Source organism: Thamnophis elegans, chromosome 7 (genome assembly GCF_009769535.1).
Source record: "Thamnophis elegans isolate rThaEle1 chromosome 7, rThaEle1.pri, whole genome shotgun sequence".
In the NCBI taxonomy this organism is placed as follows: domain Eukaryota; kingdom Metazoa; phylum Chordata; class Lepidosauria; order Squamata; family Colubridae; genus Thamnophis; species Thamnophis elegans.
This window is the reverse complement of record NC_045547.1, coordinates 82,816,011-82,828,091: the sequence shown is the minus strand read 5'-3', so window position 1 is coordinate 82,828,091 and position 12,081 is coordinate 82,816,011. Positions and strand designations below refer to the sequence as shown.

General features: G+C 46.5%; 1 protein-coding gene across 2 annotated transcripts in view; it reads left to right on the top strand.

The window, feature by feature from the left end:
- LOC116511855 (serine/threonine-protein kinase 38-like) overlaps positions 1-8,218 on the top strand; it is a 44,914-nt gene extending 36,696 nt beyond the window's left edge. For both annotated transcript variants that reach the window (XM_032222104.1, XM_032222103.1), the window contains exons 10-14: positions 585-702; positions 2,339-2,462; positions 3,248-3,343; positions 5,109-5,200; positions 6,490-8,218. In XM_032222104.1, coding sequence (XP_032077995.1) covers positions 585-702; positions 2,339-2,462; positions 3,248-3,343; positions 5,109-5,200; positions 6,490-6,617 — 558 coding nt within the window. In that variant the 3' untranslated portion in view covers positions 6,618-8,218. The remainder of the gene's footprint in view (positions 1-584; positions 703-2,338; positions 2,463-3,247; positions 3,344-5,108; positions 5,201-6,489) is intronic.
- The last annotated feature ends 3,863 nt before the right edge of the window (positions 8,219-12,081 follow it).

Sequence of the window (12,081 nt, the reverse complement as noted above, 5' to 3'; positions counted from 1 at the left end):
CCTTGGTCTTCTCTGAGTTTAATTGTTTTCTTGCAGACATTTCATGAACCAACTAAGTAACATCACCAGTGCTAGAAGAGAAAGGGGTGGGGTTGTTCAGAGATTTAAACTATGGGGTGCATTCGTTGCTTACTTGCAGACATTTTATGACCCAGCTAAGTAGCATCATCAGTACTAGAAGGGAGGAGGGTTTGAGGAGTAGAAGAGGACTATGGGATCAATTCCCTCCAGTGCCTGTTATTTATTTTTCTCTTGGCCAGAAACCAGAAGCGAAGAAGGCTACAACAATGCCTTTTTTCAGAAAATCCATAAAAACCAAACTAGACCATAGATTGGGGGGCGGGGTGGGGGGGGAGAGGGAGGGTCTCCAAGCTTGACAACTTTATGACTTCTGGACTTTAACTCCCAGAATTAGCTGGCTGAGGAATTCTGGGAGTGGAAGTCCGCAAGTTGTAAAGTTGCCAAGCTTGGAGAGACCCCTGCCATAGACGGAAGACTCTGTTCTGCTTTTTTCTTTTTGTTGGAAAGGCATAAAAACCTGGATTGGTTTCAAAAGGTGATCTCCGAAATATCATTTTTTTCAGGCCTATTCAACGGTCGGGACTCCGGACTACATCGCGCCCGAGGTTTTCATGCAGACGGGTTACAACAAACTCTGTGATTGGTGGTCTTTGGGCGTCATCATGTACGAGATGCTAATAGGTGAGAGGAACCCAAACTCACGTTTGTCGTGCCGGTGACCGTACCTAACCATCTCATCCTCTGTCCTTCTCTTTCTCCTTTGGCCTTTCCCAACATCAGGGCCTTCTCCAAGGAGACTTCTCATTTGGTGGCCAAAGCATCGAGGGGGTCTTTTCTCATCTTTGTCTTTGGTGGCCAAAGTCTTTGAGCTCCAGTGTCAGGATCTGCCCTTCCAAAGGACAGGGCTGATTCCCTTTAGGATTTCCGTCATTTCAAAGGTGTAGAATACAAAGCAACAGTCGGAAGGGACCTTGGAAGTTTTTTAGTCCAGCCTCCTGCTCAGGCAGGAAACCCTACACCACTTCAGACAAATGGCTGTCCAATCTCTTCTTAAAGACATCCAGGCATGGAGGGAGGAAGGGAGGAGAGAGGGAGGGAGGAAAGAAGGGAGGGAAGAACGAAGGGAGGGAGGGAGGAAAGAAGGAAGGAGGGAGTGAGGAAGGAAGGAGAGAGGGAGGGAGGAAAGAAGGAAGGGAGGGAGAAAGAAGGAAGGAAGGAAGGGGGAGGAAGGAAGGAAGAAGAAAGGAAGGAGGGAGGGAGGAGAGAGGGAGGAAAGAAGGAAGGAAGGAGGGAGGGAGGAAAGAAGAAAGGAAGGAAGGAGGGAGGGAGAAGAGAGGGAGGAAAGAAGGAAGGAAGGAGGGGGAGGGAGAAGGAAGGAGGGAGGGAGAAAGAAGGAGGGAGGGAGGAGAGAAGAAAGGAAGGAGGGAGGGAGGAGAGAGGGAGGGAAGAAGAAAGGAAGGAAGGAGGGAGGGAGAAGAGAGGGAGGAAAGAAGGAAGGAAGGAGGGGGGGAGGGAGAAAGAAGGAGGGAGGGAGGAAAAAAAGAAGGAAGGAGGGAGGGAGGAGAGAGGGAGGAAAGAAGGAAGGAGGGAGGGAGAAAGAAGGAAGGAAGGAGAGAGGGAGGGAGAAAGAAGGAAGGAGGGAGGGAGGAAAGAAGAAAGGAAGGAGGGGGGGAGGAGAGAGGGAGGAAAGAGGGAAGGAAGGGATAACGACATAACAGAATGACAGAATAACAAAGTTGGAAGGGACCTTGGAGGTTTTCTAGTCCAACCCTCTGTTCATGCAGGAAACTGTACCCCATTTCAGACAAGTGGCCGTCCAATTTATTTTTAAGAACTTCCAGTGTTGGGGCATTCACAACTTCTGGAGGCAAGTTGATTAATTGTTCTCACTCTCAGGAAATTTATCCTCAGTTCTAAATTGCTTCTCTCCTTGATTAGTTTCCACCCGTTGCTTCTTGTCCTGCCCTCAGGTGCTTTGGAGAATAGCTTGACTCCCTCTTCTTTGGGGCAACCCTTGAGATATTGGGGAAGTTGGTTTTGGAGATAGAACCAAGGAGAATTAATATGATGCTCTCTATCAGTGGAACAGAAGTTGCCTCCAGAAGTTGTGAATGCCCCAACACTGGAAGTCTTTAAGAAGATGCTGGATAGCCATTTGTCTGGAACGGTATAGGGTTTCCTGCCTAGGCAGGGGTTGGACTAGAAGACCTCCAAGGTCCCTTCCAACTCTGCTATTGTATTGTATTGTATAAGTTTATTCCAAGTACTTAAATATTGTTCATCTAGCCCAGCGCTTTCATTGTCTCCCATTCGACAGGATACCCCCCATTCTGCTCTGAAACACCCCAAGAAACGTATCGAAAAATTATGAATTGGAAAGAAACGTTGGTATTTCCGCCGGAAGTTCCCATTTCAGAAAAAGCAAAAGACCTCATTTTAAAGTAAGTAGAAAAAGTGTTTCTCTTACATGGGTAGAAAACCCATATATGAGCAATTTTGTTAGCCTGCTATTGATAATTCTACTTTGCTTCGTCATTATCCTGAAGAAACTTTACATTACAACGATAGAATTACTCGTCAGAGAAACTTAGCTTATGGGATGGAAGGGCTGTCCTTTTCATGCAAGTGTAGACTCGTAAGTATTACGTTGGCCAGTGGGAAGGAAGCCAGGGGGTCAAGCACCAGAGAAATGAGGAGATTCAGGCGGTTCGAACAGCTAAAAAGACTGCATTGCAAGCTTAAGCTCCCTACGAGAATCTGAACTACTAACAGCCAAGGGAAATTAGCGGGAGATAAGGAATTCATGGCGGGCTGGACTTAGATTTCTTGTGGGTGTGAAACAGTCATGGGTTGCCAAATTTTTTACTACTGACTCAGGCGTGCTCCCGCCTGCGAAAATTATGTTGCTAAGTGAAACATTTGTTCCGTGAGTTTGCCCCATTCTACGACTGTTCTTCACATCGTTGTTAAGCGGATCGTTGCATCTGTTAAATTAGTCACACGTGACCCCAGGACACTGCAGCAGTCATAAATACAAGTCAGTTTCCAAGGGTCTGAATTTTTATCACGTGGTCACGGAAATGCTACAGCGGTCGTAACTGTGGAAAACGATCCTCAATCACATTTTTCAGCACCGTTGTAACATTGAACGGTCACTAAATGAATCGTTGTAAGCCAGTAATAACTTTCCTTCCCTTTAAAAAATAAAATCTCCCCTCTCTTCCAGATTTTGCATCGATGCTGAAAACAGAGTCGGCAGCAACGGAATAGAAGAAATTAAGAGCCACGCATTTTTCGAAGCGGTGGATTGGGCCCACATCAGGTAGGGTTAGCGGAAAATGAAAAATGGAAGAATTCAGGAGAAATGGAGGCATAGACAGGACTTTACGAACTGCTGACAGTGGGCAGAGCCAGCCTGCAATACTGCATTCTCACCACTGTGCCACCACTGATATATAGATAGCAATAGCAATAGCGCTTAGACTTATATACCGCTTTACAGTGCTTTTACAGCCCTCTCTAAGCGGTTTTACAGAGTCAGCCTCTTGCTCCCAACAATCTGGGTCCTTGTTTTACCGACCTCGGAAGGACGGAAGATGGAATCAACCAGGGGTTGGTTCCGGCTTCTTCTACTGACGGTTCGCTCAGGGACGTGATTTGGGTGCACAGAAGCAAAAAACAAGATGGCGGCGCCTACGGGGCACCACCGATAGAACCGGTTCAGGGGCGTGGCCAGCCGAGTTACTGCCTACTTGGCTGAACTAGTCCGAACTGGTAGGAACCCACCTCTGGAGTCAACCTTTAGCCTGGTGAGATTCAAACTGCTGGCAGTGGGCAGAGTTAGCCTGCAATGCAGGTTTGTAGCCACTGTGTACCAAGGGAGGGAGGAAGGGAGGAGGAGGTGGGAGGGAGGGAGGACACAGGTACCGCTTCACAGTGCCTTTACCGCCCTCTCTGAGAAGTTTACAGAGTCAGCCTTTTACCGACCTGAGTCAACCTTGAGTCGGTCAGGATCGAACTGCTGGCACTTGGCAATATGTCAGCCTGCAATTCTGCATACTAACCACTACGCCACCCCATATAGCTCCCTCAAAATACACACATGTCTTAAGGAAACACCACCCGCGTTCAACAGCTGACTTCTGAACTGTGTCCAAAATTTCTGTTGCTAAGCGAGACATTTGTGAAGTGCGCTTTGCCCCATTTTGCGACCAGTCTTGCGCACGTTTGTTAAGCGGATCCCTGCAGTTGTTAAGTTAGTCGTTAAGCGAATCTGGCTTCCCCATTGAAATTTGCTTGCCCGAAGCAACCGTCATAAATACGAGTCAGCTGCCAAATGTCTGCATTTTGATCGCGTGGCCATGGGGATGCTGCGGAGGTTATAATGATGGAAAACCGTCGTATGTCCAGGTCAATGTGTGCTCCCCTGGAACTACCTGGAAAGGCCTCTAAGTGAATTCAGGATGGAAGTAGCAGATTCAGATATATTTGTTTATTTTGTTAGAGGTGATTGTTAGGTAAGCTCCCCGTTGGGAGAGCGAGTACGTTCAGCGAAGCGTTGTGAGAGTTGTGTTGGAGAACACACAAACCAGCATACAGAGAGAGTTTAAATATGCTTCTACTTTCGTGGAACTAGAGGTATCAGAGTCCATCAAACAGTCCAAGTCATACACGGTCAGTCATCAATGTCTTTCAGTTAAGGGATAATCCAAATAACATAGACCAGTATCATATAATCAGTTCAGAACTCAAAGTTTGCTAGCAGTTGCAAAACTTACAATAGCTCACGGCACTTTCTAACAGCCAGCTTCCAAAAACACTCAGATCAGATCAGCCCAGCATCTAACAAACAGAGAGCTATCAGTCGTTCTGGCTCCCTCTTATGGCCGATTGAGGAAACAGCAACCAATCACATTTTACAGTATGATCTAAAGAAACAGGTACAGCATTGTTACATGATTTATATATTGCCAACCCAACCGTTAAATTATATTCCTAACAGTGATGGGTTTTATTTTAAAGCAAGATCCAGTTGCGCTGATCCCAATGTTGTTTGTAATCTGTCTGACCTTTGCTTCTCCTTTTAGAGAAAGGCCAGCTGCCATCACTATAGAGATCAAAAGTATAGATGACACCTCCAATTTCGATGAATTCCCCGAATCTGATATTTTACAACCAGGTGAGCGTTTTACTCATGGATGCAACAATACCTTATGGTTGAGAGCAGAGGGGAGTGAGGGGAGAGGAGAGAGGAGACAGAAAAGAATGAAAGAGGAAGGAAGAGGGGAGGGGAGAGAGAGGAGTGAGGGAGAAAAGAACGAAAGAGAAGAATAAAAGAGAAAAGGGGAAGGGAGAGAGAAAAAATGAAAGAGAAGTCTGAAAGAGAAAAGAGAGGGAAGAGAAAGAGGAGAGAAAGGAGAGGAAAGGGAGGGGAGAGAAAAGAACAAAAAAGAAGAATGAAAGAGAAAAGTAGAGAGGAGGAGAGGGGAGGAGAGAGAAAAGAATGAAAGAGAAAGGGGAGGGGAAGGAAGAGAGGAGAGAAAGGAGAGGAAAGGGAAGAGAGAGAAAGAACAAAAGAAGCATGAAAAAGAAAAGGGGAGAAGAGAGAAAAGAATGAAAGAGAAGAATGAAAGGGAAGAAGAGGGGAGGAGAGGGGAAGGGAGAGATGAGAGAAGAGAGAGAAAAGAAAGAGTAAAGAGGGGAGGAGAGTGAAAAGAATGAAAGAGAAGAATGAAAGCAAAGAAGAGGGGAGGAGAGGAGAGAGAAAAGAACAAAAAAGAAGAATGAAAGAGAAAAGTAGAGAGGAGGAGAGGGGAGGAGAGAGAAAAGAATGGAAGAGAAAGGGGAGGGGAAGGAAGAGAGGAGAGGAGAGAAAGGAGAGGAAAGGGAGGAGAGAGAAAGAACAAAAGAGAAGCATGAAAAAGAAAAGGGGAGGAGAGAGAAAAGAATGAAAGAGAAGAATAAAGGGGAAGAAGAGGGGAGGAGAGGGGAAGGGAGAGATGAGAGAAGAGAGAGAAAAGAAAGAGTAAAGAGGGGAGGAGAGAGAAAAGAATGAAAGAGAAGAATGTAAGAGAAAACAAAAGGGGAGGGGGAGAGAGAAAAGAACAAAAGAAAAAAGAAGAGGGGAGGAGAGGTGAGAGAAAAGAACGAAAGAGAAGAATGAAAGAGAAAAAAAGGGAAGGGGGAGAGAAAAGAACAAAAGAGAAGAATGAAAGAGAAAAGGAGGAGAGAGAGAGAAAAGAATGAAAAAGAAAAGAAGAGGGGAGAGAGAAAAGAATGAAAGAGAAAAAAAGGGGAGGGAGAGAGAAAAGAACGAAAGAGAAAAGAAGAGGAGAGGAGAGGCCCCCACGATTTAATAACAAACATGTAGTCCGAGACCCGCTTCCTACTTTCCACTTGCACCAACCTTTACGGAAATATCCCCCCCCCCCCGGTTTCATCACAATCGCATCTTTTTTTGCGTTCTAGTGCCGAACACCACCGAACCGGATTTCAAGTCCAAAGACTGGGTTTTCCTCAATTACACCTACAAGAGGTTCGAAGGGCTGACTCAGCGGGGCTCCATCCCGTCTTACATGAAGGCCGGGAAGTTGTGAGAGACGCAGCGGGCCAGGAAGCGTAAGAACTCAGGTACCCCGCCTGCCTCCGCTCCGTCTCCACCCGCTCCGGCGTTCCCGCAGACCGGCGCCCCCACGGACTCTCCCTAAACCCCCCCTCCTCCCTCCAAAAAGAATTAAGGAATTCTACCGGATTAGAATTTTCCGAGACTACGGACAGTTGGCAGTGCCAGCTGGCGGCTTCTATCAATAGCGAATTATTTTTGTTAAAACTTTATTACAACAGAGGTACTGGAAATTGAAAGGGAAAAAAGAGAGAGAGAGAGAGAGAAGAAGAAGAAGAAAAAGAAGAAGAAGAAGAAGCAAACCGACATTTCCTCTTTGTATCTGCACTGCCGAAATGTACATTGTAATGGTCAATTCTGCCACCTGGGTCACTTGGTTTATGGTTTGAAGAGTGGTGGGTTCCAGCCGGTACGGTCCTGTACCGCCATACCGGTAGTAGCCGGGAGCAGCGGACAGCGTCCTGGTACGGTGGTTCGTTTGGCCCACCCGCCTGCCCGCGTTCTACACCGGTTTTTAAAGCAATCGGCCAATTGCGCACGCACGGACCGTGTGCAGCACCCGTGTGAGCTCCGACAAGCAGCTGGGTGTCGCAGGGGTGGTGGAGTACCTATGCGTGCTCAGCGCGTGTGCACGAAAGGACACACGGCCCAGTGAGCACCATACTGGTAGCAGCGGGGAGAGGAACCCACCACTGGGTTTGAACTACATGTCGGTTCGCCCAGGTGTTAAAATGAGGGTGTTTGTGTAAGAGGTCTATTGTGGCGACGCAATGACTCCAAACTAATGACATCTTTTACTCCACCTTTCAACTTAGCTTCTTCATCAACAAAGGTGTTTACCTGGGCAGTTTTTTATGGTAGAAAGGACAGGTAATCCTTGACTTACAACAGTCCATTTAGTGACCATTTCGAAGCTGCGACGGCGCTGAGAAAAGTGACCCGCGGCCTTTTTCTCCACACTTGTGTCCGTTCCAGCCTCCCCGTGGTCACACGGTCAAGCTTCAGATGTTTGCCAACCGACTCGTATCTGTGACGGTTGCAGTGTCCAGGTGATCCCCTTTTGCGACCTTCCGACCCACAGAGTCAACGCGGAAAGCCGGATTCGCTTAACAACTGCGTGACTCACTTAACGCCTGCGGCGATTCACGTAACAACTGTGGCTAGGAAGGTCGCAAAAGGGGACAGACGAACCGAGGCCTGGCCTAACCAAAGAGGTTTGGGGGCCCAGTTGGCGGTCGTACGTCGAGGATTACCTGTACGAAAAACGCAAAGAAGGGGAAGCCACGTTCGATAACGCGCTCCGTTGTAAAGTTATTTAAACGAGCTATTTTTAAATAGGATTTTTTTTTGCCACACTCGTTGGCTTCTTGCTCTCGCTCAGGGCTCCTTCGTATTAACACTAAAGAGAAGCGACTCCTTCAGATTGTAATTCGTAGTCAAACTGGTTTGGAACTGGACTCAACCCTTAAGGTGAGCCTTTAGCTGCTTTCAGAAGTGAAACAAATCAGGGGTGAAATCGTACCAGTTCGCCCGAACCGGTAATAAAAAAAACGAAACCAGTTCGGGCAAACTAGTTTTTCCGACGATCAGCTGTGATGCCCGATTTATATTAGCTAGAAAGCAGGATTCCCTGCTTTCTAGCTAATATAAATCGTGTGGCACAGCGGATTTCCCCACCCACCCACTCGCTGTTCGCTTACCTTTCCAGGCGCTTCGTAGCAGGCTCCGCCCACTCGCCCGGATGTCATCACGTCCGTTTTTGACGCTTTGCACATGCGCGGGAGGTCCTGCGTGCGCTCACCGATAGCAAAGATAAGTGGATTTCACCCCTGAATCAAAGCGATTGGCAGCTTTCATCTCAAATCGCCGGAAAACATTTTAAGGAGGGGAAAAAATAAATAAATACATCCGGCATCAGTTCATCCTTTTTTTGCTTCTGATGTCGCTACGATGCTTCATACCATTTTGTTCTCCTCTGAGTACCAAAGATCCTGAAATTGCTTGACCGATTATATCTCGTTTTTCTTTCTTTTTCCTGAACGATAAAAGGCGATTCGCTTTTCTTTTTATAAACAAGGGGTTCTTTCAAAAAAAGAAGATAAAAATAAAATCTTTCCCTTTTTATTTTTGAACTTGCCGAGTTCCCTTGAATTAAAACCCCGCCGATTGCTGGGTTTAAGGAAGTGGTTTATTTTTTTTTTACGAGGGGAGTTGAGTTAAAGAGGATAAACAGAATAACAGGAAGGGACCTTGGAGGTCTTCTAGTCCAACCCCCTCCTCAAGCAGGAGACGCTACGCCATTTTAAGACGAAACCATTACTTTCCATTTTTAGTTTCTGAACTTGTCGAGTTCTCTTGAATTAAAATCCTGCCGAATTGCTGGGTTTAGGGAAATGTGGGTGGGCTGAATGCTATATTTGACCGATTTAATTTTTCTATGGGGAGTTTTGAGTTAAAGAGGATAACAGAGGGACCTTGGAGGTCTTCTAGTCCAACCCCCCTGCTCAAGCAGGAGACCCTATGCCATTTCAGACTGGTGGCTGTCCAGTCTCTTCTCAAAAGCCTCCAGTAATGAAACACCCACAGCGTCTGGTGGCGAGCTGTTCCACTGGTTAATTGACTGTTGGGAAGTTGCTCCTTAATTAGAGGTTGCTTCTCTCCTTGATTAGAGATTATTTGGGGAGTGGGGGGGATTTACAAGATGAGGTCTTCGTAACATTAGCAGGGGGCATCGACAGATGCTTCCTGTAAGCCCCACCCCTTCTCAGTACATTGAGTGACATCATGACACATACAGAAATGGGGCGGGGCTTACAGGACAACATTCATTTTGTTATTCTGTTCCCCTGCAGACGCTACTGGCCCAAAACTCACGATTAGGTGCCCAAGTCTTAACGATGTGTTTTATATTTACATTTTTTGATTGCAGGTTTTGGTTTTCCTTTTTTTTTTTTTTAAATCCAGCAATTCCTGGGAGCATTAATCGGTTTTCTTCCAAGATTCTTCTCATTTTATTCCCAACATATTCAAGCCGGTTGTTACCTGATTTGTTTTGAGGTCGATTTCATTTCAAACGTTCGGGATTTGAATGGCTACTGTACCTTTCCCCCTTTTTCTTTTTTTATAAAAAATTAAAATCAGAAATAAATTCCGTAGTTTGTGGTTTGCAAAAAAAAAGTTAACAATAGAAGGCATTATAAATATTTATATAAGGCTTTTTACAGCATATGAAATAAAGATGGCACTTTGTAAAACATTAAGCAGTCTTTGCGTTCGATATGTTAAAGCATGAAAAGTCTTAATAAAGGAGAATATTTGTAGCCCAGGGTTGAAATGAGGGAACCTTGGTGCTCTCTGAGCTTGGTGGGTTTTCTCGCAGACGTTTCATTACCCAACTAGGAAACATCATCAGTGCTAGAAGGGAGGATGATTTGCAGAGAGGAGGAGGAGGAGAAAGAGGAAGAAGAGGAGGAGGAGGAGGACTGTCGGGTCCTTGGTGCTCTCTGAGCTTGGTGGTTTTCTTGCAGACTTTTTCTGACCCAAAGTAAGTAACCTCATCAGTGCTAGAAGGGAGGAGGAGGGGGAGGAGGATGAAGAAGGAGGAGAGAGAAGGAGAAGGAGGAAGAGAAGAAGAAGGAGAACTGTGGGGTCTTTGGTGCTCTCTGAGCTTGGTGGTTTTCTTGCAGACGTTTCATGACCCAACTACATAACATCATCAGTGCTAGTAGGAGTGCTGTTTGCTGCCAGTTTTATATTCTGGTGGCTTGTTTATCTGTGTGGGTGGGGGAGGTCTTAAGAGATTCTTGGGCTGTCTATTGTTGTTTCTTTGGCAATTTCTTGATTGGGGTAATGTTCACTTGATTGTTGGTCTGATGCCAGCATCCAAATCAGCATAAACTCCAAAATTAGCCTCAAACCTAATATCAAGTAATGTGATGAGCAGCTCCTTTAGAGGCACAAAGAGAGAGATTATATCCAGGTTCCGCGATTTAAAAAGTCTTCCCAACAAGCCTACGCAAGTCGCGAAGGAGTTTTATTACCAAACCTGTTTCCACCACCACCCCCTCCGCCCGCTTCTCGCCGGCCAAGATTCATTTATTTCAACAAGAGAGGAGGAAATAAGAGAAGTAATAAAAACACCGAAACAGTCAAAGGCGGAGATGGCCTTCTCATGGGGCAGCTTTATTTATTTTTAAAAAATTGTCTTTGCAACTGGGTTTTTATGAAAGGCTGGGTGTTTTAGTCACCGCAACGCCGGAGAATGACTTTCAACACCGCTGTTCTGGAAAAAAAATGGAGTGCATTGTTTGGAGATACACAACAGAAATTTCGAAGGCCCCCGGTTCATTTCTCTGTTATTCTGCTAATATTTCTTTTTCTGAATGGAAAAGCAATAACCGTCTTTCCTTTTCTATGTTTTGATGATGTGGCTTTTGGTCGGTTTTTTAAGGGCCCTCAAGCACCGATGAGGTTAGAAAATGGTCCATGTAGGATACGGAGGAAATCCCTAAAATGCTTTGCTTTTTTTAAAAGAAAAAACTTTCTGTAAATCTCAAATCTGCAAAATCTCACAGCCTTTCCCTATCCGTGGAGGGGAGGGGGCTGCAAGGGGATATAAACAAGGGCGGGATTCAAATCATTTAACAACCGGTTCTCTGCCCTAATGACCAGCTGGGTAGGCGTGGCTCGGTGGTCATGTGACTGGGTGGGCGTGGCCAACTCAATGTCACTCATGTCGATGGGCGCTTCACCTTAGCTGTTACAACGGAATAAGGGTGAACCGGAGAGGCAGTTTCTGTAAGCAGTACAGTAAAGATGAGGCTAGAAACAACACCAGAATGTTTCCTTCCTGCCTTCCTTACAGGATTAGCCCTGTAAAGTGGGGAAAAACACAAAAGGAGATTTCTTCCAACAACCGGTTCTCTGAACTGCTTAGAAAGTTACCAACTGGTTCTCCCGAATAGGTGCGAACCGTCTGAATCCCACCACTGGATGTAAAGATGCGGTGAGGCAGCACAAGCGGTGCCAGCCCAGGGTCCTGATGGACAGGGGGTGAAAGGGGAGACGCATGGGGCAGCCCACACCCCCTAAGTGTGGTGGAGATGAGAGGATGTGGGTGAGTGGATGAGGAGAGCCCCCAGCTGGGTGCCAATGTGTCCTCACTGTAATGGGGCTGTCCCTGGTTTGTCCAGTTACCCTTGCTGTCTGCAATCATGAAGGGTATAGGGCTTTCTGCTTGAGCAGGGGGCTGGACTAGAAGACCTCCAAGGCCCCTGTTCTGTTCTGTTCGGATTGTGGGACAGCAGATTCTGCAGGCCATGGGCCCCCCCATGGATCTGGGCTTCCCCTCTTAGCCTCGAACAACCCAGGGGCCTCAGTCTGGAAAGGGCTGGTTGTGGGGGGGGGGGTGTCTAGACCCAGATTCAAACAGAAGAATT